This window comes from Anastrepha obliqua, chromosome 3 (genome assembly GCF_027943255.1).
Source record: "Anastrepha obliqua isolate idAnaObli1 chromosome 3, idAnaObli1_1.0, whole genome shotgun sequence".
In the NCBI taxonomy this organism is placed as follows: Eukaryota; Metazoa; Arthropoda; class Insecta; order Diptera; family Tephritidae; genus Anastrepha; species Anastrepha obliqua.
Window position 1 is genome coordinate 43,115,876 of NC_072894.1, and position 27,737 is coordinate 43,143,612.

Genomic DNA, 27,737 nt, shown 5'->3' on the forward strand with positions numbered 1-27,737 from the left:
TTATTGATTATTTCTTATAACTAAATATGCAATGAAATTTAAATTATTCAATTGTGTTCATTATTTTCACAATTATTACATGTAAATGTGTTTGAAGAATGCTGTATGCATATTGGGCGCTGACATATTCTGCACATGTTACGCGTTCGTCTTCTGTGTTGGTCATGGATATAGCAGAGAAAACAGCTTCCAACCTGCTGTTTCTTTGGTTTTGCACCAGCAGCTGCTGGTTGATGGCCTAATGTCAGCACTTCCTTGCAAGGCCGTACTTATGAAACTCGCGACTGCAATTTTTGTGTTGAAGTTCCGCATCACTTGCTGATTCACCGACCGCTCTTCAATTATGGGCACAGACAGTTCCTTGGCGAGCTGGCGAAGAAATGTCTTACGCTTCGCTTTGGTGCATCTGATGTTGGGATTATTCTCATAATATATGATGTACGGTGCCAATGCCGTCAAATCAATCATATTGAAGAATAGGGACAACGGCCAACGCTTTGTCATCCTTTGGCAAGTATATTCTCCAAGCAATTGGTCCATTACGTCCACTCCTCCTTTTGTCTTGTTATAAAACTCGATCATTTCTGGTTTGTCGCTTTCGCCAATGTGATCATCGTCATGCATTGATGATAATAATATAACTGCCTTGTTTTTTTTCGGCACATAGGAGCATATGGATATGTTGGGCAAGCTTTCCAGTAGATTTAGGGATGTAAAAAAATTGTCCATCGTTATATTTCGGCCGGTTCCATGAAAGCGGCTTACTAAATCCTTCACCACGCGTTCACCCTGGTTAGTTTCCCGTCCTGTAGGTGCTTGGCCAGTATATATTTGTCCACACAGTGGATATGCGTTTTTGGCATCACATACCCACCACACTTTGATGCCATATTTTGCCGGTTTCGATGGGATGTATTGCGTGAAGCGGGTGCGGCCACGATATGGAAAGAGCTTCTCGTCTACCGTTAGACATTCACTTGGCTTATATGACTGCTCAAAGTTGTAGTTTATCATGGTCCACAGCTCGGATATTGGGGCAGCTTTGTCAGTTACGTTGTGCCCGTGTGTTGCGATCGTCAAACCTTATAAACCGCAGTAATGCCCATTGACGCACGATATAATGGACAATTTTCCACCGACCACAAGTCCGGCGCACATTCGGCATTGCTGCGGTTAGCGCCAGTCATAATAAGCACTCCAATGAACGCTCAAAGTAACCTTCTTCCATGTTTTTGGTTCCGCCTCTGGATGTTTTGCGTTTAATTCCGCATATGTAGCTTCTGCTTTTTTGTTGGTGCAGCGTACTATAATATCCACCATTTTTGGAGTCATAAAACATTTATATGTATTGACTATTGACATCATAGTAGTTGATCTTGCGGGCCCACTTCGCTGTCGCAAAATATTTTGTTGCCTAGTTTGGCGTGCAAGTCGTGGCTGTGAGCTCCATATGGTACCATTACGTGCTACGAATTCAGCTGCATGCAAATTAATCTCCTCAGAATCATCTGAAGCATCGGATTCATTGTCAGATTCTTCGTAATCAGCCTCATCTACCTGGGCATTGTCAATTGTGTAATCAGGGTCTTCTACATCCGATTCAACCACGCCATCTGCTACTGCTACTTGTTCGCTTTCATCCCCTTCAGGGTTGGAAAATTCAAATAATTGATCATCTGAGATTTCGTCAAACAGGTTTTGTATGTACTGCTCTTTTTCAGCGTCAGATAATCTTTATAAAAATAATTAATTTTTATTCCATTTATGAAATTATATTTGAGTTCTTGTATTTACCTCATATATTGATTCGAAGACAAATATTCCATGTTCCTTCTGCGATCCATGTTGTAATATTTTAAATTTTTTCTGAGTTGTTACTTTCACAAATATAAATTAACTTCACACTTCAAAAGAACGCTTTACAATGAATATAAACTCGCAAAACTGCCGTTTATATAGCTGCAACCCTTAAGTTTCTGGAAGCATTTCTTACCTGCCAGGTAGTTGGATTATATCAAATGTTGTTTGTCAGCAAATTCTAGCAAGGGTACAATATAATGTCTTCTTCTAAATAATTAAGAGTGCGCGGAAAAGGTTGTATTCTAAAAATTCTAACAACAATAGAAATTATTGACTTCTTAGAAATAACTTAGAATGCGCGCAATTCTTAGAAGCAGGCTACAAATATATGTTTATAACTAATATACTTAAAATGTTCGTAAGACAGTCAGCTACAACATTGCATTAAAAAAAATAACTTGTTTCTCAGAAAAAGTGAGAAAAAACGGGTAAAACAAGCTACTGGCCACACCTGTACCCGGGTATAAGAAGTCGTAGTAGAAGTTGGGTATAAGTCCTAGGGTGAAGAACATAAATAGGTATAGTACATAAAAAAAAGAATTAATCCGTAGGAGGATTGCCAGCTCAACTAGTGCAAGGTAAAATAAAAGTAAAGGAAGGAAAACGTTTAAAAATACGCGACTAAAAGAAAACTCTTAACAATTAATGCCTTTCTATTCGTTATAATTTATTTTCCTCTATTTGTGTAAGGTTCAAATATCCGTATATGAAACAATAAAATGATGGAAAAAGTTTTTCCTAATAGCGCTTGCCCCTCGGCAGACAATGGCAAGCCTCCGAGGGTATTTCTGCCATGAAAAAGCTCCTCATATAAAAACATTTGCCGTTCGGAGTCGGCTTAAAACTGTAGGTCCCTCCATTTATGGAGCAACATCAAAACGCACACCACAAATAGGAGGAGAAGCCCGGCCAAACACCCAAAAAAGGCGTGAGCACCAATTATACATAGCGTCTCTTATTTATGACACCTTGGTGTTGTTTCACATAAGGAATATATATTTCAGCAATGCTTCCTTCCGCGCTGTTAGTTCTGCCTTTTCCAAACTAGGTAAAGTGGTAAAGCGAATGGGTCTGGTGGTGAACGAGTATAAAACGAGGTAACTCCTGTCATCCGCGTATCGGCACGCCCGTCACTGTTGACAGTTATAATTTCGAGGTTGTAAAAGACTTCGTTTATTAAGGAACCAGCGTTAAATCGATAACAATGTCAGTCCTGAAATCCAACGGAGTGTCTCTCTTGCCAACAAGTGCTAATTTGGACTAAGTAGGCCATTGAGTAGTAAAGTCCTCTCTCGACGAACAAAACTTACACTCTAGAAGGCTCTCATCATGCCCGTCTTAACGTATGGCGCAGAAGCTTGGGCGATAACAACATCCGATGAAGCGACACTTGGAGTGTTTGAGAGAAAGATTCTATGTAAGATTTTTGAACCTTTGCACGTTGGCAACAGCGAATATCGCAGGCGAGGGAACAATGAGCTGTATGCGCTTTCTGACGACATAGGCATAGCGCAGCGAACAAAGATCCAGCGGCTACGTTGGCTGAGTCATGTCGTCTGAAAGATACAAACGCTCGGGCTCTGAAAGTATTCTCTGCGTTGGAAAAATCAGATGAAGAAGCACCTGGCTTGACTTGGTGTGTCGAACTGGTGTCTGTTAGTACGAGAAACAAGAGTCTGGCGCGCTTTGTTTAACTCGGCCAAAATCGCTTAAGCGGTTATCGCGTCAATTAAGAAGAATGATAGATATTTCGGAACCAGAAATAAATTTATAATCCGTATGCTGGGGTTTTCTTTTAACTGCATAATTTCCATTATTTACTGGTTTCAAACGTTTCTTAAACTTCCCAGATAGTTGGATTGTATAAATTTTTGACCGATCTTTTAATTTCCGTTTCAAAAATATTAAGCTTTGCTAAACTTGATCTGAGTGCTAGGAAATATTCATTGAATATCACATTTATTCTATGATCGCCAAGAAATTGACGAAATCTTTTGCATTAGATATTTTGTAATTCAACAAGTTTAAAAGTTTCGAGTTTTCGAATAGTGTTGTTGGCAATAAATTATTAGCATTAACTTCTAAAATGTATTTAGAAACAACTGTTTTTTTCATAATATTGTCAACAGTTCGGGTATATGAAACACAGAAGATGATGAGGCAATGAGAAAGGTACATATGTATGTAGTCCAATTTATCGAATCATTGTAATTATCTTTTTTTTATTCGCCCTCCATTGTGCAGGAGAAGATCTCACGCCTATCAAAACTTTGCATCCATCAACATGCTGAATAACATTTCGAAAAAAGTTTTTATTTTAAATACTTTGAGTCATAAATCGATTTTTTTCATATAATTCGAGGTGCTGTTTTTAATTTGTGCAAATTCTAACTTTTCTTTAGTTTTAGAATAACTTTGGATATGTGCATGCTCTCCTATCAAAAAGACTAATGTCAGGTCTTATCAAATTATCTTCTAAACGGCTCAGTGCATATGTGTTTCTGGTCAGCAATAACTATAGCGAGCGACAATTCTTCTAAATTGTTATCCAGAGGCTAATGCCCATATTTTCTACTGCAAAGAATCGTTTCCTCGACACCTAGATTTAGTTCTGAAAATCATAGAAGGAGTCATATAAGAAGTGGTAGAATGATTGGCGTAAGAGCCATTGCGTGAGGGAATCTAATCTATACTAATATTATAAAGAGGAAAACTTTGTTTGTTTGTTTGTTTGTAATGAATAGGCTCAAAAACTACTGGACCGATTTTAAAAATTTTTTCACCATTCAAAAGCTACATCATCCACGAGTAACATGGATTATATTTTATTTTGGAAATAGGGCTCGAGATACAGGTCAAAACGTGGACCCGGGTAACCTTCGGATGTGTATGTACAATATGGGTACCAAATGAAAGCTGTTGATAAGTGCTTTAATACGGGGTAATTTTCATACCTATTGATGACTAGGGTCTCGAAATATATGCCAAAACGTGGACCCGCCGTGTCTTTGCACCGAATCAAACCAAACTTACACACATAGTTAAGAAGGTATTGAAGATGGTTTCCGTATAGTTTGGATACCTATTGGTGGATAGGGCTCGAGATATAGGTCAAAACGTGGACCCGGGTAACCTTCGGATGTGTATGTACAATATGGGTATCAAATGGAAGCTGTTAGTGAATACTTTAGTTCAGAGTATTTCCATCTGCTCCGTGACTAGGGTCTCGAGATAGAGACCAAAACGTGGACCCTAGAATGTGTTTGTACAATATGGATATCAAATGAAAGCTGTTGATAAGTGCTTTAATACGGGATAATTTGCATACCTATTGATGACTAGGGTCTCGAAATATATGCCAAAACGTGGACCCGCCGTGTCTTTGAACCGAATTAAACCAAACTTACACACATTGTTAAGTAGTTATTGAAGATGATTTCCGTATAGTTTGAATACCTATTGGTAGATAGGGTCTCGAGATATAGGTCAAAACGTGGACCCGGGTAACCTTCGGGCGTGTATGTTCAATATGGGTATCAAATGAAAGCTGTTGGTGAATGCTTTAGTACAGAGTATTTTTCATGCCGCTCCGTGACTGGGGTTTCGAGATATAGGTCAAAACGTGGACCCGGGTAACCTTTGGTTGTGTATGTACAATATGGATATCAAATGAAAGCTGTTGATATGTGCTTTAATACGGGGTAACTTTCATACCTATTGATGACTAGGGTCTCGAAATATATGCCAAAACGTGGACCCGCCGTGTCTTTGCACCGAATTAAACCAAACTTACGCACATTGTTAAGTAAGTATTGAAAATGGATTTCGTAAAGTTTGGTTGTAATTCGGAGCACTGGCAACGGGTTTCCGCGTTCTTTTGAACCAGCCATAATGTCGCTTACTTTCTTAATGCTTGGGGCGGAACTGAACTGTCAAATTGACAGTGTGAGTTACAATGTGTCAATATTTCTTTCTGATTTGGATGCCATAAGGAAAAAACGTAGTGCAACATGTAAAAATTGTTTGTGAATTTTTTTGGAGTGGATTTTGGAACAGTGAATAATTTCTTACGAAATTTGAGAATTTAATGTGAAATCCGAATGAAATTATGTGTTCGTGGAAAAAAAAAATTTTTTTCGTTTTGTTTTTTTTTTAATATAAATGGATAATGGTTAAAAAAGGTCAAATGCTTAATAAAACATATAAATTGAAACGAAAAATTCATGGATGATCAGGAAAAAAGACGACGCATCTCTGTTTTGATCCTGATTGTATTCCCTTCTCCTTCTTAAATGAATTAGTATGACTTAGGTTTGGTCAAATGAACGCGAAAGAGAGGTAAATTTATTGTTAACAGATATAGGCATGTTAACAAGAACACTTTTAAAAAGCTCTGACACTGGTACCCCAAAAAACGGCGTTATTGAGTCAGTTTCTCTCATTATTGTAGGCATTTGGGCATATGTCTTCTATGTATTTCAATTCCTTTGTGATCTTACAAGGAATGGTCATGTGAATAAAATTGTAAAAATAGTTGGTATTTTTATACATTTTTATATTAGTAGGTATAATTAATTTTTTTAAATCCGTTGAATTGTGAATTTAAATATTTTTATCCAATTATTTTATTTCAGTGATGGCCTGTCACACTCAGCGCTCAAAGAGTCAGATACAAAAAGACTGGAGATCCTGCGAAACATCACTGATTTGCTTGGACGTACATTTTCATCTCAATTCGTATTTCCGGTGCTTGGTCATGAGGACGGCACAACTAATTTTCGACATATGGGTGAACTATGGCGGCATTGGTTGCCTTCGGAGGCACTACATACGTTCGAAAAAGGTACGAATACATACAATGTTTACACATATCTATATGGATAAATGTAGTGTTAGTACCTCTATTATAATAGCAATTCCAAATTAAAAGAACTGCAAAAATGGAAAACATGAGTCAATTAAAAGAATAGAATCAGCTTCTATAAGGATCCTATGCCGATTTCCCATAAGAGTATGCAAAAGTGGGAACTTTGGCATTTATCAACTATTTTCTAATATCTTTTAAACGAATTGCTCTTCGCATAGATATTATCTGTGTTCGAAAAGAAATCTCTCAATGGTTTGGAATTCAGGCAGTTAGTACTGCACTTCTCTTATCTTCGTACAAATCTCTCTATCCTCAAACTGGAGTTTAAGGGAAGGAGGGGAAAATATATACCGAGACAGGTACATCTGTCTTCGCTGACGCAAGAGAGACTTTCTCTAAATCAGCCAATTTATCTATTTTTTTTTAACTGTTGAATACTACTAGTGTTTTTCAGATCCTGCGATCCACCAAGCATGCAGAATGGTTTTCTCATAGTATCTGACGACGCCTTGGTGCAAATCCAAATTGATCAAGTCCTGCAAGGAAGATATAAAATGTCTTAGGTGCGCAGGTAATAGTTCTCTCATCTGGATTCCAGGGCATAAGAATATAAAAGAAAATGGAACTGCCGTTGAGCTTGAGAGGAATTTTACGACTGAATTAGTACCAGAGGGGTCCCATCAGGTCATCGGCGTCCAATTGACTATTGTTAAAGCAGAACTATATAACAAATTGCTCAAGAAAGCGCAGCTGCATTTCCTTGTGTGCTATTTCGAAAACTTTTTGGTCTCACTACAATAAACGAAGAAACCCAGATAGTCTCTGTGGGACGACATTCAGTTTTCAAACTTTTAGCGGTCATTGGACCATCAGTACACACGCAGAAAACCTATTACCATTTAATGGCGTTGCTGAAGCTGTGGGATGTTTTCAGAAAGGATGGTGTTCGTTGGATGTTATTAGTTTCTTTCTCCGACTTTGGTCTTGGTTCATTCGGAACTCTTCACTCTGTGTTGTACTCACAAACCCATGTCTCATCTCTAGAGATGATGCGTTTGCACACAATTCAGTCCCTTTGGAACCAACTTGGCAACAACTCTACGTAAACCCAAATCATTAACTTCAATGTCCTGAACGGATCCATCCAACCAATATTCAAGTCTGCTGCCAGCTTTCTGAGGATTATTGATTGATTTGCGGTTATTGATCAACTTTTCTTTCATTTTATGGAATTTTTCATCTGTTTTCGATGTAGACACCCTGCCACTACGTTCGTCATCCTGGATGTACGCACGATCTTTTCTGAAGCGTTCCTGCCACTTGTAGACGGTTGTTTTCATTACCGATAGAGCTTCCCAACATTTTTAGGACTTTCTTACCATTGAATCTGCATCGCATTTTTAAGGCAACATTTAATACAAACTCGTTGTAAATTTAAATCCATTTCTAAAATTGTAAAAAAACGAAAATAAATGCAGAGGTAGGTTTACTAAAGACGGCGTAACTCTTACAAATGCTGAGTAATGGCGATAAGTGGCAATTTTTATAGGGATGCTAATTACAGACAAGTCAACCTAATACAAAAAGAAAACATAACTCAAATCAGTTAACTTAGAGCGTTGAATGACGGTAGAACGACGGTTGGTCGAGGAACTTTCACAACAATTTTCTTTACGAATATCCATTGACCCATCTGCAGTTACAGAGAATAATGAAAATAATAGTAATGATATTGTGAATGTAAAACGACATTTGTAGACACTTCCCTAAAATGTCTGATAGCTCAAACGCCATTGTAGCATAAACAGATGCCTTGTTGTAATCAGAACATATTTCGCTTCAGTAAATATTGATTTTCATGCTGTTACGTTTTACGCCACCTGAATTAATAATGAAGGCTGAAGGATGTATGAAATTGCAGGTAAAAAAATCGTTTCAACAAAGGTTATTGTTGTTTGTTTTTCTTTTTGCCACAAACCTTAATGCTTTGAAAATGTATGCCGCCAGCACAATCACTTCGATTCACTTCGAGCATGAATGAGTACGAAAGCAGACAGACGACAGGGCGTATACGTGATCGTTGCTAAGTATTCTATAGTAGGAATTGGTATGGTGACGAAAATCAGCAACAAAACTAAAAAAACTGCTCAGAAAGAAATCCCAGAAAAATATTTAGTTTTTATTGATTATTGTTGTTACTTACTTATTTGTTTGCTGCTTTATTGCAATCAGTGCAAGGTGTGAAAATATGAAAAAATAGTAAAATTGACGAGTATCGCTACCAAGCCGGTACTTCCGATTGATTTTTGTGTCGTCTGTATGTCTGCGATGTGGATGGTCAAGTACTCTAATACAACTGCCTAAGAAATGCTTATGTACATATGTATGTACGGCGGCCGCCGTAGCCGAATGGGTTGGTGCGTGACTACCATTCGCAATTCACAGAGAGAACGTCGGTTCGAATCTCGATGAAACACCAAAATTAAGAAAAACATTTTTCTAATAGCGGTCGCCCCTCGGCAGGCAATGGCAAACCTCTGAGTGTATTTCTGCCATGAAAAAGTTCCTCATAAAAACTATCTGCCGTTCGGAGTCGGCTTAAAACTGTAGGTCCCTCCATTTGTGGAAGAATATCAAGACGCACACCACAAATAAGAGGAGAAGTACGGCCAAACACCCAAAAAGGGTGTATGCGCCAATTATTTATTGGTGGCTTGATCGGCATGGAACAATTTTTTTTTGACTTCGCTTCTAGAAATTTCGTATTCTACATAAAATTGTAAGAAGAAAAGTATTGTAGTGGATAGCCTTAAAATCAATTTTGAGCCCCGTCAAATTTTAAAAGCAGCTACACTTGTGGTCACATAATAAGTTCACTTCATTCTTTTACAATCTGTGCAATATTTTTTGTTATAAGCTTTTTTCTCAAATTTTTGATAAATATAGAGTTCATTATAAACCCAAAAAAATTATCATCAAAATTTTGAAATATTTTACCCACAGTTTTCAGAAATGCCTGGGTGATACTCCCCAGACTCAATTAGCAAAAATGGTGCCATTTTGGAACACCACTAGTAGAACCACTGTTGTTATTTAGGCAAACCATCTTGATTTGACTATAAATCTGCTTATGTAATTGTTTTCTGCAATTTCTACCAATTTGTTCATTGAAAATTTCTCCAGCATTCTATGTCGTAGAACACCCCAGCTTGGGCACTCACACAGATAGTGGAGGACGACAGCTTCAACATCTGTTGTTATACGGCTACCCCCTCTTCCTAGCATGGTCTCCGATAGTTCTCAACTCGTTGTACTCTGGTCATGTTTCCTTCACTATTTTGCGAGTATCGGTGTTGGTCCATCTGTTAACAGCCTGTTTCTGGAGTTGCCCTTTGTAAGCGCTTCAGGAGCAGCCTACAGTTATCACTTCGGATACTCTAGAGGAAGCCCCTTGTCTTGCTAGCCCATCTTGCATTGTCTGACAATTTTTGAATTGATTGTTGGTGACTTTATAGCTAAAATGACTAATTGACTATCTGTAAAAATACGTGCTTCTGATAGTTGTTGTGGATGATTTCACCTGGGTCGATGCCGCAATCGATCTTGGCTTTATCAGTGCAAAATGCAGTGATATCTTCCGTGACTACTGAATTTAACTCCCATTTCTTTAACGCAGGAAACATTACCTTGAAATCTAGCCTGAAGTCTAGGGTAGCGGTAATGTAGTCTGATGTACTGCCGTTTAGCTGCCGACGATAAAGGATAGTACTACTACCCAAAAGAGTTATACGTGCCAATAATATATATATATATATATATATATATATATATATATACTAACTTCGTATCAATTAAAGATAGAATCTCAAAAGTGACCCTAAAGTTCTCTAGTAGACTTAGAGTCTACTGCGTGCGACGACGAAAAAAATTTACCCGCCCTAGTGTACATAAGTGCCTTTGATGTCTATGAAGAAAAAAGTGTCTGCAATTACCTCAAATTAAAATTTTGTATTTATTTCTTTTATCCTCTCTGCATTATATGATATCTAAAAACATATAACCCATTTAGCCTAATACGCCATTGAGCCAGCAAATCGCCCTTCTGGATTTAGCAGGACGATGCAGCCATGTTTAGCCGTCCTTGCGATTTCCGTTCCACTACACTCAGAAAGCAATTTCTGTATGTATGTCACCAATAATGGACTCCCCCCCCGTCTCATTCATTAACACTGGATATGGTATCCATATTAATGTGTGTCTCACAGATGAAGTTGTAACTTTTTATTACATCAATAGGATTCTCTCAGTAGAAATTCAACATTCATAGCTACTATTGGACAGAAAAATATCTGCATTGAAAAGCTGTTGCAAAGTGACCGAGAGACTTAGCAAGTTAGTTAAAGCAAATGTCGATAAATTCGAAATACCAGAAATAATAGTAGTAGTCGCAGCATCACCCAGGAGCTGAAGATTGTCCATAAAAAAATTTTAAAGGTATAAGATATAAGGGAAATTAAAAACATATTTAATACTAGCAAACCCGGCCCCCTTCGCTGGGCACACTAAAATAGAATAGATATGGTTTAGAACAGAAAATATAAGGTTTTCATATTATTTATTTCTTTATTCTTTATTCAAGCGCTTTGGCATAAACAATATTTTTTGTTTTTCTATTTGTTTTTGAGTAAATATAAAATATAAATTGAAAATCAGGAAAAAAGAAGATTGTTTTTAAATTTCAAATCAACGCATATGAATAAACAATCGTCTTTTTTCCTGATCATCCATGAATTTTTCGTTTCAATTTATATGTTTTATTAAGCATTGGAGCTTTTTTAACCATTATCCATTTATATTTTTCAAAAAAAAAAACGAAAAAAATTGTTTTTTCCACGAACACATAATTTCATTCGGATTTCACATTAAATTCTCAAATTTCGTAAGAAATTATTCACTGTTCCAAAATCCACTCCAAAAAAATTCACAAACAATTTTTACATGTTGCACTTACGTTTTTTCTTTATGGCATCCAAATCAGAAAGAAATATTAACACATTGTAACTCACACTGTCAATTTGACAGTTCAGTTCCGCCCCAAGCGTTAAAAAAGTAAGCGACATTATGGCTGCTTCAAAAGAACGCTGTACCAGTTGCCACTGCTCCGAATTACAACCAAACTTTACGAAACCCATTTTCAATACCTACTTAACAATGTGTGTAAGTTTGGTTTAATTCGGTGCAAAGATACGGCGGGTCCACGTTTTGGCATATATTTCGAGACCCTAGTCATCAATAGGTATGAAAATTACCCCGTATTAAAGCACTTATCAACAGCTTTCATTTGATACCCATATTGTACATACACAACCAAAGGTTACCCGGGTCCACGTTTTGACCTATATCTCGAGACCCCAGTCACGGAGGGGCATGAAAAATACCCTGTACTAAAGCATTCACCAACAGCTTCAATTTGATATCCATATTGTACAAACACATTCTAGGGTCCACGTTTTGGTCTCTATCTCGAGACCCTAGTCACGGAGCGGCATGAAAAATACACTGAACTAAAGCATTCACCAACAGCTTCCATTTGATACCCATATTGTACATACACATCCGAAGGTTACCCGGGTCCACGTTTTGACCTATATCTCGAGACTCCAGTCACGGAGGGGCATGAAAAATATCCTGTACTAAAGCATTCACCAACAGCTTCCATTTGATACCCATATTGTACATACACATCCGAAGGTTACCCGGGTCCACGTTTTGACCTATATCTTGAGCCCTATTTCCAAAATAAAATATAATCCATGTTATTCGTGGATGATGTAGCTTTCGAATGGTGAAAGAATTTTTAAAATCGGTCCAGTAGTTTTTGAGCCTATTCATTACAAACAAACAAAGTTTTCCTCTTTATAATATTAGTATAGATGTTCCTTCTTTACTCAAAATAAGACTACTTCAGTCGTTAAGAATATGCTCAATGTGATGGTGCCGATCATGTACTTGTTTTGTCCATTAAGAACTAACTCAATAGCTAGTATGATGCTAATTTATGGGCTTATAACTCAAATTGGTGGGACATCGCTATGTTAAAAATACCAGTTGCTAGCATTGAAAGAAAATAAAAGACGAGCTAATTCAGCTGCTAATCAAACTCGTAGTAAAATAGTTGGGATCTAGCAGGTTCGATTAAAAGATATGAACGACGAAACTACTGTATTTGCTCGGTGTCATTGTAAGAAGAGTTCCTTTTTTTGTTTTTGGTAGAGGAGGGGAAGCATCAATAGCCTGTGGCCGAAGCTGTGGGGTGGGACTTTAACCCACTAAATCCAATACGTACCTTTCTCGCAACTACACATTTCGCGTCATTTGATACAGTTCGATATGCCACTCTCATACACCGATTCTGTATGTTGATTGAATATCTTTAAGATAGGTTTTCTTCGTATAAGCCCTGCGCACAGGACCACAGAGCTTGTCACTGTTGATAGGAGTTGCCGTATGATTGATCGAGGACCGCCGATGTAAGGCATTAGCCTCCATAACGCACCATTTATACGTGCTACTTACTGACTATAGACGCATGACATTCAATGCGCAAATCGAAGGGGTCCCTTAGAATATTGATTGTTGAGATGTCTTTAAAACTAATATTTAAAGGTTAACAGAAATTAATAGTGAGGTAACAAGTGTGACTTTGCATTTTGCTGAATCTGTAACACTGCAGCAGCAAATTTTACCACATTTATCTCATCGTACATCATATTTTACATATATTCTCATAATAACTACTTTTCTTTCACACATTACAGGTGGCTACTACTCCATCGAGCAGACAAAAAGTCGTCTTCGCATAATTGCGCTGAATACAAATTTCATGCGCTACGATCACAAATCCCAGCCGAGCCATCTGGCAGCAGTGCGACAGCGCACGCCAAATGCTGCTAATGGTAATGGCGATTCGGAATATAAGACCTATTACTATCACCATGGTTCAATACATCAGCATCACGGCCATTCGTCCGGCGACTGGATGTCGCATGGTGGCAACTATGGTGGCTATGGTGTTGGCCATCATCGTGGCATGAATGCAATACCGGCGTTAAGCGTTGGTGATGGTGGCGGACGGGTCAGCGCACTATCCGAGTATGAGACTCAAGATGCGGAAAAACAGTGGATTTGGCTGGAGGAAGTGCTGGTTAAGTCAAAAAATAACAAAGAAACGGTAAGTTTTTGCTGTGATTTTTAATTCAGCGATACGAAGATATGTACCTACATGTATTTGCTCTTAAGTGTATACTATATATATATTCTACAATATTGATTCCGTCATAAGTATTTCCTTTATTAGGTTCAAAGTTTTTAGCCATTGTAACTGAGTTTGGGACACCATGATTTTAATTTTTCTTAAATTACTAATTAAAATTAATTTCGATATCAGCCTTCGTCGAAAGAAGGATAGTACCTAGGGAAAGAAGAGTACCTAGTTTCATTGAAATAAATGAGTTTGTGTTCGATTTACCGGGGGCACGGATGAACAGGCGTGAAAGAAAAATTTTGTTCGAATCGAATCCCACCGAAAAAAAAGTAATTCAAACATAACCAATTATAGATTGAAGAGTTTTGAAACTTTTCGAGATGCAACTCGTATTCTGTAGCATTTTCGGCAATACTGCCCTAGACTCTCCATATATTTGTCTATCAGTCAATTCGCTGTTAATCATCTCTTCGCAGAGAGCTCGCTCTGCCTGTTCGTGTCCGATCCTACTTCAAATACATCTGTCTGAAGATCCGATAGGCCATACTCCTTTGCAGTCGAACTAAATATGGGAAGTTCCCCTAACAAATGTATTTTAGTGCAGTAAATGCATGTTTTCGTAGCAGAAGCAGGCATTGAGCCGTCTCGGGCATCCTACTCTAAATTTGGTACTAGTAAACACAATCACCGCGAGCTAATCAAATTTGTAGGAGACCCAACAATATATTTTCGAGTTTATGTAGTTGACCTGATTGCTGATTTCCAACTCTTTCGGTGTATGCGTCGTGACGGAGGCTCCTTAGGTATACATGCAAAGAATTACACGGCAGCTAGCAGCCGTTCAACTAGTGCATGCGAAGACACACAATACTCTAAGGTGCCGAGTGGTTTGCGCCATAGAAGGTTTTGAGTCTTTATTTCTTCCATTATTTTTTGTTTTTTTTTCTTCTGCATACTTTTTCGCCTTGCGAGAAATCGTTGTTAGATCTAGCAATAAGTTCTCCACGTCAATATATTCGCTATAGTTTTCGCCGATCTTAGTTAAAAATTTTGCCAATTAGTCAAAGCCGGTACCATTTACTGCCGAAAATGGCTCGATATCCTCAATGACTCAAAACGCGCATTTTTTAATGGCCCCATTTTTGTCCAATGCTGTAACAGGTTTCAAAACTTCCGATTCCTTAATGTTTTTGCAGCACTTATAGCGATTCAAAGTAGATGTTTAGCTTCTGTATACTTCATCACTTTACAGCAAGAGTGGCGGTAAACAAACCCTGCCACTACAGTATTATCCGGTTTTAGGATTTCAGCAAACATATTCCAAACAAAGCTCTTACTCTTTCAACGGCCGTTCAAACGGTAATTACCTCTTGGAATTCGTTCAGAAACGATTTCTATTGTATCTGCCATCTCTACGATTATAAATCACATACTTAATGACAGTTGATCAATTGCCCTCTATGCATAACACAATTTGAAAATTTAGCAAATGCCCCATATGATCGCTGTATAACTATGCATCTCGAGTAGCTCGAGTGATTCGAGTGGTTCGAAAGCAAAATGTCTCGAGCTTTGGCTGTGGTGATGGCGATTCTGTGTGACATACCTATACAATATTTCTATACTCGTTCACGGTGAATGAAGCGATCATGAATGTGCTGCCGCAATCATCGTGCACAATGCAAGAGAGCTCATCACTTGTTACTGAGCATAAACGTCTGGTCATTAAAATCCCGAGTAAATGATCGAGTGTGCACAAAATCTAGGTAGCCATTGCTAATCTCTGGTGCGTAGTTATTTTGATAGTGAAAAATGACAATACGCCACACTGCTTTTCAATTGCTTTGATGCAAAATCATTCCCAGGAGTATTAATAAACTTACAGGTCCATCTGCATGACAGCATTGCATATGTGGAATCAAAATTATTAAATATAAATCGCGTAAACTTAACACATGATGTTGACACATAATTTCCCTTTTTAATAATAATTACAACAATTAATGCGAAAATGTGAATATTAATTAATATTTAATTAACCTTTGCAAATTTGTTTCGTAATTGCGTAAATACAGATTTTTCCGGTGTTTTTTTACTTCATAGCAGTAACATATCCAGCCAAAATATATTTACATACATACATGTATACATACATTAGGGATGCCTATCTATGAAGTTTTAATCCCGGTACCCAAAGTTCGGGAAATAGTTGATACGAATTTCGGGATAACATTTTTTTTTTTTCGAATTAAGGTGTGAGTGTGTAATAATTGTTAGAAAATCTTATTTTTCTAAATTTTTGTTTATTTTATATTTTTAAAAAATAATTGGTAACGTCCTTCATATAAACAATTATTTTTAAAATTACCTCTTGATCTTCAGGCTCCCGAAGTGCGTAAACCCATTTGAACTAAATAACTAATTTTGAAAACTTTTCAATCTTAAAATACCAAAAAACAAATCATTTAATGTCATCGGAATCTTAAAAAGCTCTTATCATTTACAAAGTGGCACACTAGAGGTGGAGAACTATCGATAGTGGGCGCCATCGATATTCGACGATAGTTAATTTTGAACCATCGATAGTGTCGATAGTGCCATCGATAGTGTCGATAGCGCCATCGATAGTATAGCCCGACAAACAAATAGCGTAGCCATCATGCAGACTGTCCTTTGCTCATATATGGAAAGGCGTTTCTTTATTGACTCCATTAATATTTTTGTCATAGTTTTTCCTTGCAAAGTTTGTAGCAGAGGTGAAACACTATCGATTTTGCGGAAAAGTCCATATGCCATGGGTATAATTAGCGATATGGTTACATACTTTCCACCAGAAATTTTCTCACTTGCTTGCTGAAAGAAAGCCAATACCTTTTCAATATCTTTTAGCGCAAGTATTTCCTCAGCAGTAAATGGCTGCGGTGCTTTTGTCGTTGATAATAAGACTTTGGCAATGGAATCGTTCGTTTCTAAAATACGCTCAATTAGTCCAGTCAAAAGAGGATTTAACTTCATAATTTTAGGAGGATGCGAGTTTATGGTTTTATTATGTAAAGCCCATCACTGTGAACTTAAATTTGAGTTTTCGGGGTCGGGGGTTGTGTCCCGCGGCCGCCATCTTGGAAATAAGGGTGCAACTAGTTTTTGCGATTATCTCGTGAATTTCGAAAGTTACGAAAATTTTGTTAAATACTTTTTTGTAGATAATAATATTATCTACAACTTTCATTCAAAACTTTTTTTTGTAAAATTAATAATAAAAAAGTTATAAACAAAATTACGCGAAAAATTAAGGGATGCATTGTTTTAAAGCGTAATAACTTTTTTTTTATTGATTTTATGGAAAATATACTTTGGAGCTTTTTTATAGAGCATTCTTTTGTGAACATTTTTGTCTAAAAGTTTTTTCCGCCATCTTTATTTAGTCGTATGATTTTGAGCTGCTAAGCGGAGCAACCAACACATTAGCGAAGCGCGTACATGATTACACAGGCCGACAAAATTTAACCAACATTCAGACCCAGAAACCAGACTATATATTTCCGAAGGTTTATGATGCGCTGAATCCAAATCTGGCCTCAGAATTGCTCTATCTGCTCTGGTTTTCGAGATATCCTAACCTAAAAGTGCAAAAAACTCCATTTTTGCCCATATTTGAGGTTATGTACCCTTGCAGATGTTTTCTTTTCCCAAAATTAAAGGATGGCATCTTTAAATACAAGCCTTCTTTTTTCAAATGGCGTTTTGTTTGCTCAAATATCATTTTTTTTCGCAGAGATATCGCATTTTGAAATTTTCATGTTTCGAAATTTTCCTACACCTGAAAATCGATTAAGATAACATAGACATGATATAGTCGATTACTAATTTTCTTGGGCTTGAGGGCCTGATATATATGGATTAATAGTATGTAAATTTGGAGTTTGTGGGTAAGCCTGCTTGCGGTTAAGTGGGTTAGCCTGCTCGCGGTATGATAGGGGTGGTTTCTAGGGGTTAGGGCTGTGTGTGACACACTTATGGTGTGAGACAAAATTTTAAGAAAAATAAGACTCAATTCAAGAAAATTAGTAATCGACTATATCATGTCTATGTTATCTTAATCGATTTTCAGGTGTAGGAAAATTTCGAAACATGAAAATTTCAAAATGCGATATCTCTGCGAAAAAAAATGATATTTGAGCAAACAAAACGCCATTTGAAAAAAGAAGGCTTGTATTTAAAGATGCCATCCTTTAATTTTGGGAAAAGAAAACATCTGCAAGGGTACATAACCTCAAATATGGGCAAAAATGGAGTTTTTTGCACTTTTAGGTTAGGATATCTCGAAAACCAGAGCAGATAGAGCAATTCTGAGGCCAGATTTGGATTCAGCGCATCATAAACCTTCGGAAATATATAGTCTGGTTTCTGGGTCTGAATGTTGGTTAAATTTTGTCGGCCTGTGTAATCATGTACGCGCTTCGCTAATGTGTTGGTTGCTCCGCTTAGCAGCTCAAAATCATACGACTAAATAAAGATGGCGGAAAAAACTTTTAGACAAAAATGTTCACAAAAGAATGCTCTATAAAAAAGCTCCAAAGTATATTTTCCATAAAATCAATAAAAAAAAAGTTATTACGCTTTAAAACAATGCATCCCTTAATTTTTCGCGTAATTTTGTTTATAACTTTTTTATTATTAATTTTACAAAAAAAAGTTTTGAATGAAAGTTGTAGATAATATTATTATCTACAAAAAAGTATTTAACAAAATTTTCGTAACTTTCGAAATTCACGAGATAATCGCAAAAACTAGTTGCACCCTTATTTCCAAGATGGCGGCCGCGGGACACAACCCCCGACCCCGAAAACTCAAATTTAAGTTCACAGTGATGGGCTTTACATAATAAAACCATAAACTCGCATCCTCCTAAAATTATGAAGTTGGCTATTTTTTTCGTCTCTTTTGACTGGACTAAATCATGAAATAGAAACTATTCGATCTACTGGGTGTTTCTTGCAACAAAGTATACGCCGAGACTTCGTGAGCTAATTTAAATTTTTCATTACACTTAGTAAATAAATCTTGAAGTACTACGTCATCAACTTTTAAAGCATCTTGCACCACCAGATTAATAGTGTGCGCAAAGCATGGCAAATTGCTAATTTGCAATATTTCACATGCTTTAAGCATGGAGCTGGCATTATCTGTTACAATGCATACCGTTTTATTGAGGATGTTCCAATCAATAAATATTTCTCGCAATGTATCTGCAATGTTATGCGAACAGTGATTAGTTGTGCTTAACAGTTTTTTCGTAGCCAATGATGCTGTTTTTAATTCGTGATTATAAACAAAATGACCCGTCACAGTCAAAAAACTAGCATTGGCACTTGATGTCCACAAGTCACATGTAATAACTATATCCGAAACATTTTGAAGTATTACTGATAACTTGGCAGAGGTTTTCTTGAAATAATTTAACATAAGCACATCTCGTAAGTGTGTCTTGCTCGGTAGTTTGTATCTAGGATCCAATACCTGAGTGTATTGTACAAACCCTTCATTTTCTACAATATTGTAGGGCTGCACATCTTTGGCAACCATCTCAGTTAAGGCTTTGTCAATGTCCGTCTTTCGCTTAGAATTCGAATCGTACAAGACGGCTCTTTTGAAGTGGGACTCTATAGAGTTCATACTCGATCTGCAACTGCTGCTTGTAGACGCAGTGTCGTTCCTTTCAGCACCTACAGCTCGTGTGCTAGAGTCGGGTTTTTTAATTTCCAAGCCAGAATGAAACCTTTTCAAGTGGTCGTGCAGGTTTGACGTATTGCCGCTTATCTTGTATTCTTTGCCGCAGTCAAGACATTTTGCAATTTTTTTGCCGTCGGACCTCTTGAAATACTTCCAGACACAGGAAAATTCCTTTTTCTTGTAATACTCTGTCTATCTGGTTCAGAGTCAGTGCTATTGCACTCGCAGTCCTGCTTGTCGATAGTTGAGGGGGACACTCGACGTTTACCTTAAATTCCACACATTGTCGATCAAAATACTTATGTACAATATATTAGACATACCTATTTTTAAAAAGCGCTCCATATCTATCTATTTTTTCTTCTTGGAAATTGCTGATACAGAACAAGCGCGAACAATTTTTTTTGGCGATGTGAGACGCCTGCTATCGATGGCACCATCGATAGTGGATGGCCCACTATCGCAAGTGTCTGCTGCTATCGATTGTGGCTCGATAGCGCCCAACCATCGATAGTGTCGTTAGTGCCATCGATAGTTTTCCACCTCTATGGCACACAATTAATCACCCTATCGAAAGATTTACACTATTTGCAAATGGCGTTATACGCCAGTCATATTTGACACTTGTGAACTAGACAGCCGCAGTATACAAACAAACAAGTACCGGAACGCTTAAAGGTTACATTAAGGATTTCCATTACTCAAAAACACAAGAAAGATAGAATAGACGTCAGGCTCCGAGAAGGAAGGGGAATTACTTATTTGTGAAGAGGAAGAACAGGCGAAAGCAATACAAGTACCAAACGCAAGAAATTATACACACACACGCACTTTCTTTGCACTTTCCAAACTACATACATTTGGAGGCATTCTATATTATATTAATTTATTCTTTGACAATTTAACACCCGGCACTTCGTTTTCATTAGTTTGTTTAGTTTAAATGTCATAAATCACAATACTCGTATTACCAAGCCAAAAATTTTTTGAAAAACAAGATTGGATGATTCATTTGGCGTCATTTTGTATAAAAAGCACTAATCCTGAATTTATGAGAAGCTGAGAAAGCTATGGGTCGGCCTTAATCGCGAATATTCGGGATCCATAAATCCCGTAATCAGCAATTATTGGCATCTCTAATGTAAATATGTGTGATGCGGTATAAACACATGATTAAGTTTATTGTTTACTGCTTGTTTATTTTCGTGAATACTTACTTTTATTTACTGTACAAAAATACAGGCACGCCTATATAAATCTATAAATAAATAAAATATTTACTCTGCCATCGCGTGTCCAGTTGAGACTAGCCGCTTGTCAAGTTTCCACTACGCCAATTAAATGCAATACATTTCATTGATTGTTTTAATTTTGCGCAGAAAAACTTAAATTAAAAAAAAATGTACAATTTCCATTTGAACCAATTTAAATATGCCGTGATAACGGTAATAAAAAATATCTTTTTTTAATATTCTCTATATTGTAATATACACAAACAACGCCTCAAAAAAGCTCCATAAAATATGAAACCAATTTATATGAAAGCCCATTCCGAATGGCCTTTTAAATATCAGTTTTGGGAAAATGTTAAAATTCAATAGGTAGGGCAATCAACTTGGGTAAAGTTTTTAATTTCAGTAGAAATAAAGTGAGATTTGGTAAAGATAATTAAGTTAAGTTAAGTTAATGACAATGATATTATTGATCTAACTTTAGATAATAATGAGGAAGAAAACCAACCCTCCTCACTGAAGACTTATTCGATTTCGAACTTATTCGAACTTTGCAGTAAACTAGAAAATCATTTTCTTATTAATGATCCCAATTCTGAACGATCTTTTAAATTACAACGTGAGCTGCAGAACTGCATGAATGGATATTATGAGTTATATAAAAACTTAGTACAATCATTATCCTAGTCTAATTACTGATTACATTGCCCGAAAAGAAAGAGCTACACAGAACGAGAATGAAGCTAGAGAAAATCCATTGCGTCTACCGCAAATATCTATTGCAGAAATGAAGGTGATTTGGAACCGCTTCGCAAACGGTGCAAGCCGTTAACAGACAGCCATAAAGATTAAAAAATGTAAAACTATGTCACTTGTTAATAAAATGAAACGACTTAAATCTGAACACAAGTTTATTTTAAGCTTTTAAATGAATTCTTTCTAGATATTTTATTAAGCACTTCTTTTAATTTTTGCAAACTATTTTATGTGAATTTAAATTAATTTTAAGTCTGTTTTTTTTGGTTTTATGCAATTTTAGAAAATTACGTAACGTATCCCGGCTTCTTCATGGCAGTAACGTATTTTTTAATGCGAATTTTTTATACGCGCTTTCTGTGCAACGTATCCACCGCATAAAACGGGACCTTACATGTATATATTTATATTTGGACATAATCATCGTAGGTTGCGTCCCCTTTGGGGATGACTTGATGAAATTCTCCAGCCTAGATCCCTTTTCTCTCCTCCGCTACATCAACAGCACTGGATGGCTGTAGACGGTTTTTTCTCCTCCCTTAATCCTTTCACAGGTAGTGGTCCACTTTATGGTATCAAAACGGCACGTAAGTGCTACTTGTAGCGTACCTGGGGTACTCTTGCCATCTTACCTACCTACCTACCTACCTATCGTAGGTTTAATGGAGGTCAATGCTCAGTGCGAAAAGCTGTATAATCATCGACAATACAAGTTCTCATAGTGCCATAAATTAATATTTGGATCGTTTTTCTACGCGCGTACTCCCTACTCTGAGCCAATATCACACCTCAAACATACTAAATAAAATTGCAAACTCATTTCCAAAGTGAGTGCTTTTGAGTGCCTTCCTGACCAAATTGGCCCCGAAATATTGCATACACGACACAACTGTTTATTGATTGAATGGAAACGAACATCAACTTCGTTGTCGCATAGACCATAGAGCAGCTTATGATTTGAAGCTCAATTTTATTGTGAAGAGAAAGTGAAATTCGCGTACAAAATTTTATTCCCGACAACAATTCCAAGTTTACATTTACTTGGAAAATAAAAAATTATTTTTAAATGATGTACCTAATGAGTGAGTGAATACAATTTTTTGTTGCTTTACTGAAATACCAAAACTTGTTCCGTGTAACAAAAAATAATAGAAAAAGTTGTTTCTAATATCGGGCGCGCCTTGACAGAAAATGACAAATCTCAGAGTGTATTTCTGCCATGAAAAGGTTCCTCATAAAAATATCTGCGATTCAGAGTCTGCGAACTTCGAATAAATCTCTCTATCCCGGAGTTTGACGGTCGTGCTATGGCAATCTTTCCAAATAGGCAGGATTGGATCGAAGGGAAAATCTGAACCGAAGCTTGCACCTCTGTCTTCACTAACGGTTCCAAGATGGAATTGGGAGTCGGAGCAGAGATTTTCTCTAAATCAGCCAATTTATCTATCTTCTTTAAACTACCGAATACTGCTTGTGTTTCACAGCTAGACGACTAAGGTCACTGGGTGCTCCTTTCTTCGACAACCTGGGGCAGTGCGACTTTCTTTGCGATTTCTAAATCCAATCAACCTTCTTCATTATATCCACAGCTCTGGCTGGCTGTGGATATCTGCCTGTTGGAGGTCTCATAATGGTATCAAAACGGCGCTTCAGTGCTACTTGAAGAGTTCCTGACTGGCATTTCAACCAATTCACCTACCTACCTACCTACCAGAGTCTCCCAATACTTCCGTCAAAACATTGCTCATACGGCCCAGTGAGATACCTGAGGCTTCCCTGAGGATAGTCTTTTGGGGGTAGTATGATCAAGTTTAAGTTCAGCAACCCATCTTTCTACTATACTACTTGATGTTGAAAAGTTCTTATACACTTTCAATATTCGTTGGAAAAATTTCCTTTGCTTTTAAACCTTCCAAAAATAAACAAAAAATAAAAATTCTATCGTTGCACGATATTTGGTTTTTTTTAGTGTAGAAAATACGACGCTAAATGGCTTGTAAACAAAGAATGAATTGACAGATTGAAATGAAACTACGCGTACATTCATATGAAAAGTGTGTCGACATAACAAAAACACAGACTGGTGGTCCTCTTTTATCGCACCGCAAAACTTATTGAACAACCTAGTGTGTTATATATACAATAGTATAACAACAAAACCTTTTTTTCCAACAACGATTAAGAGCAAAAAATAATTGCAAGCCATTTTTCGCTTACAACTTTCACTGGGCCTTGAATCAATTATTTACAATATTATCGTTTATCAACTGTATTCTGTGCATGGAAAATCTGCAACAAGAATCTTTACTTGTATCCCGTCTGCTTGCAGTACAGCCATTCAAAATCCAAAGTAATACCACACCAAAATGTACAAGCACTGCGAAAGCGACAAAGTGGTAAATGGCAAAAACCAACTTGGGTTTGTGGTTTTTTTTTTTGTTTTTTGTACTTTTCTGCAGAAAAGTTATACATTTATCAATTCTTGCTTTGTTACCCAGTTTTTGTTTTTGGTATCTTTGTTCTAAAGTCTTAATTTTTTATTTTTATATTTGTTTTCTCATTCTTGCTCCTCGTTTGTCTGTTGAAGTCTTAATTTCTTGCTCCTACCCGAAACTTTAAATTTTTCTCATTACTTATTTGCACCAGCATTCAATAAAAAATCCAAAAACAAAAAGAGGTAAAAAATCATTACACACAATTTCCAAACATGCAAGTATTATTTGCCACTATCTGATAGTTCTGGGCGTTTCCTCTACCACTTTTGCTGTTCCTTGCAAACACTTGTGTAATTGTTGTTTTCCTTGTGGTTTACTTAACCATTTTCACTAGCTTGATTTCACTTCGTAAGAAAAGTTTCAATTTGGAACTAACAAGCGAAAGTTTAATGAACGATTTCAAGTTTAGGGTAAGTTTTTTCACCATCATCGCCTTTGCTGCCTCCGCCCTTGCCATGTGCATTTTTATTGCATTCACAGCAGTCCGCAGTGGTGCAGTTGTAGTTTCCTTTCTTTTTTTTCTTTTTAGCATCTTTTCGTGCAACAATATTTTCTTTATTTCGCTTCATCAGCATTGTGTATTGCTGATTGTTGATGGTATTTATTTCGGCTATAATTGCCGTTGTCGTGGCTATTGCTTGAATTCGCTTTTCGCTTGCCACTTTTTATTGTTCAAATAAATTTCTGCACAATTTATTTAACTTTTTCTTTGTTTTCTTTTCATAGCATTTTGATAATATATTTTTTTTTAATTTTTTTTAAAGGTTATGTTTTTTGTCTTGGATCGGGAGAATGCATTTAGTTTTCCCTTGCCCTGCGGTATATATATAAAGGGTTTTCTAAAAAAGATGGATCGATGTTGACACGCTGTGGCTCTGTGCGAAGTAGCGGCGGACATTTGGACGATGCATCACACCTAACGGCATTTCCTCCTCCTTTCAAATAAAAAAAATCTTTAAAGCCCCGCAAACAGCTTAGTCGCACTTTTTGGAAAACCTATTAATTTAAACTTTACTAAGAAAAACTTCATTGTTTAAATTGAATTTTTGCACAGAAAATTTTAAGAAATGTTTATTTTTTCCCATAAAAAGGGTTAAAACAAATATATGAAATTTTTGCATATATTTCTTAAATTTAAATTAATTACATTATGAATAAATTATAATAAGAGGAAACGCAATATTAATCATCATATCGGAAGATTTAAATGTACATTTTGCAAATGGCGTTGTACGTCAATCAGATTTGACACTTGTGAACTAGACAGCTGCGGTATACAGACAGACAAGCAATGGAGCGCGTAAACTTCAAACTAAAGATTTGCATTACTTAAAATCATTTTCTTTTTTATTTAGTAAAAAAATTGTTCAAAAACCAAATTTGATGATTAATTTTGCGGCACCTTGTCCAATTAAAGTTGGCTACTAGCGTTGGTGTAGAAGAAAGTTGTTATCAGTCTATTGTTAGTTTTGATTTGAAATATATGTGGATATGAGTTCCCTGCAGGGAAAAACCAAACTTTATTTGCGAAGCACTATATCCAAGTCCATCAGTTGAAGGTAACTTGGAAGTTATACATATACATACCTATATTTATATATAATTGGCGCGTACACCCTTTTTGGGTGTTTGGCCGAGCTCCTCCTCCTATTTGTGGTGTGCGTCTTGATGTTGTTCCACAAATGGAGGGACCTATAGTTTCAACTCCGAACGTCAGATATTTTTATGAGGAGCTTTTTCATGGCAGAAATATACTCGGAGGTTTGCCATTGCCTGCCGAGGGGTGACCGCTATTAGAAAAATGTTTTTCTTAATTTTAGTGTTTCACCGAGATTTGAATTACGTGAATTCCGAATGGTAGTCACGCACCAACTCATTCGGCTATGGCGACTTGGAATTTACTATAAATAAGGAGTCTCCTATCGAAAGTCAGGAAGATTAGAGGAACGGATTTATATTAATGTTACAGTAGCTATTTACGTACAATTCATACCGTCCACTTACAAAACAATGTAATATTCCCTATTTTTGCCACAACTAAAGTTCGTTTGTAAGTACTCGAAGCAATTTTATTCTCCACATAACAGGCTTCATCAGTTGATGCCGATGAATTTTAATTAAAGAAACTTTATTAATTAAACCAAAAAAGAAAAAATCTTCACTTAACTAACATTAATTTTGTTCATATTTCTAAAATGAATACCTTACATTTTATTAATTTATTTTAGTTTTTGATATTTTCTTATGGTAAAAGCTTGGTCTTATTTCTGAATGTTCAACCGATTTTAAGAAAAACGCTAGAATTTTGTTGGCTACTATAGACTAGTATTTGAGCGGAATTTTGCTGATGCATGGTCGGACAATTCACATTTCGTAGGAAAAAAAGAAAAAATACGACTTCGGAAAGATAGAACGTGAATTGGTTGAGCTGAAAATTGAACTGATAGTAGTCCAGTAGAAAAATTTATTTGAGTAGTAAATTTGGTATTAGATTACAAGCCTTTATGAAACTTAAGATTACTTAAATGTTGTTTTTATTATATGTGGTCAAAATTTTGTCAAATTCTAGTTCCATAAAGTGGGTCAAAACGTCAGTCAAAAAATAATAAATATTTACAGACATAACGAGATTTGAGTGAGAGCTACTTTCAACAAAAAGTTTGAAATTCATTTTCTCAAAACATCAAAAAATTTATAGGCTATTTTAATACTAAGGGGACGATGAAGCAATTAAACTCTTGCAGTAATCAACAAAACTTATGAACAATATTTCTTTGAGCACTTATCGCTTATTTTTTGCTAACTATCAGTTATTTTGGCTTATTTACTTTTACTTTTACTTCATTTATTCGGGGATATCGTGTCAAAAAATTAAAACTATCACGACTCATTACAGATACATACACCATTGGCAAAGATGGAAAAAATAGCTCTTCTGTAGACATGTGGTTATCATTCCTCACTGCTGTCATTACCGAAATCCTAATCAAAATACGAATTTCACGAAATGTAGTACAGGACATAGATATGCTGCTTTTCAAAGCCATCTCGTCATTAATCCATGTTATGAACATGACAATTATTTCATCAGTAAGGAAAGACAGTTAATAAAAGATCACATTCGTTGGCGTCCTCTTTGAAATCTAACAATATTCAGTGCTGACTCTCGGCTAGTTGGATTCAATGTAACATAAATTATTTCCTCTAATACTGTACGTAGTTCTCTGCGGCAGTATAATTAATTATTCGTCGAAATGCTGATGGAGAAGTTAGTTGTTCAATATCCTCTTGGACTAAAGGTTCGCTTTCTAAAGATATCGACAGTTCTTCCCTCTCTACATACTCAAGAGCTTCTGCCACCTCGCTCTTCACATAATCTTCGCTCTCGTGGTTTTCTATCTCGCAAACGTGGCTTTATAGGTTAACTCGTTATCAGTCTTCAAAAGAGCAGACAGGTGCTGTCTTCGTCCAAATTGCCACACGTCATTACGTTTTGTGAGTAATTATGAAGTAAACAAACAACAGGACTT

At 36.5% G+C, this 27,737-nt stretch overlaps 1 protein-coding gene across 1 annotated transcript in view; it reads left to right on the top strand.

Moving 5' to 3' along the window:
• Nucleotides 1-27,737, top strand: part of LOC129241937 (acid sphingomyelinase-like phosphodiesterase 3b) — a 196,944-nt gene that overhangs the window by 45,515 nt on the left and 123,692 nt on the right. Inside the window, exons 4-5 of the mRNA XM_054878487.1 lie at nt 6,495-6,703; nt 13,546-13,958. Of these exons, the coding sequence (XP_054734462.1) occupies nt 6,495-6,703; nt 13,546-13,958 (622 nt within the window). The remainder of the gene's footprint in view (nt 1-6,494; nt 6,704-13,545; nt 13,959-27,737) is intronic.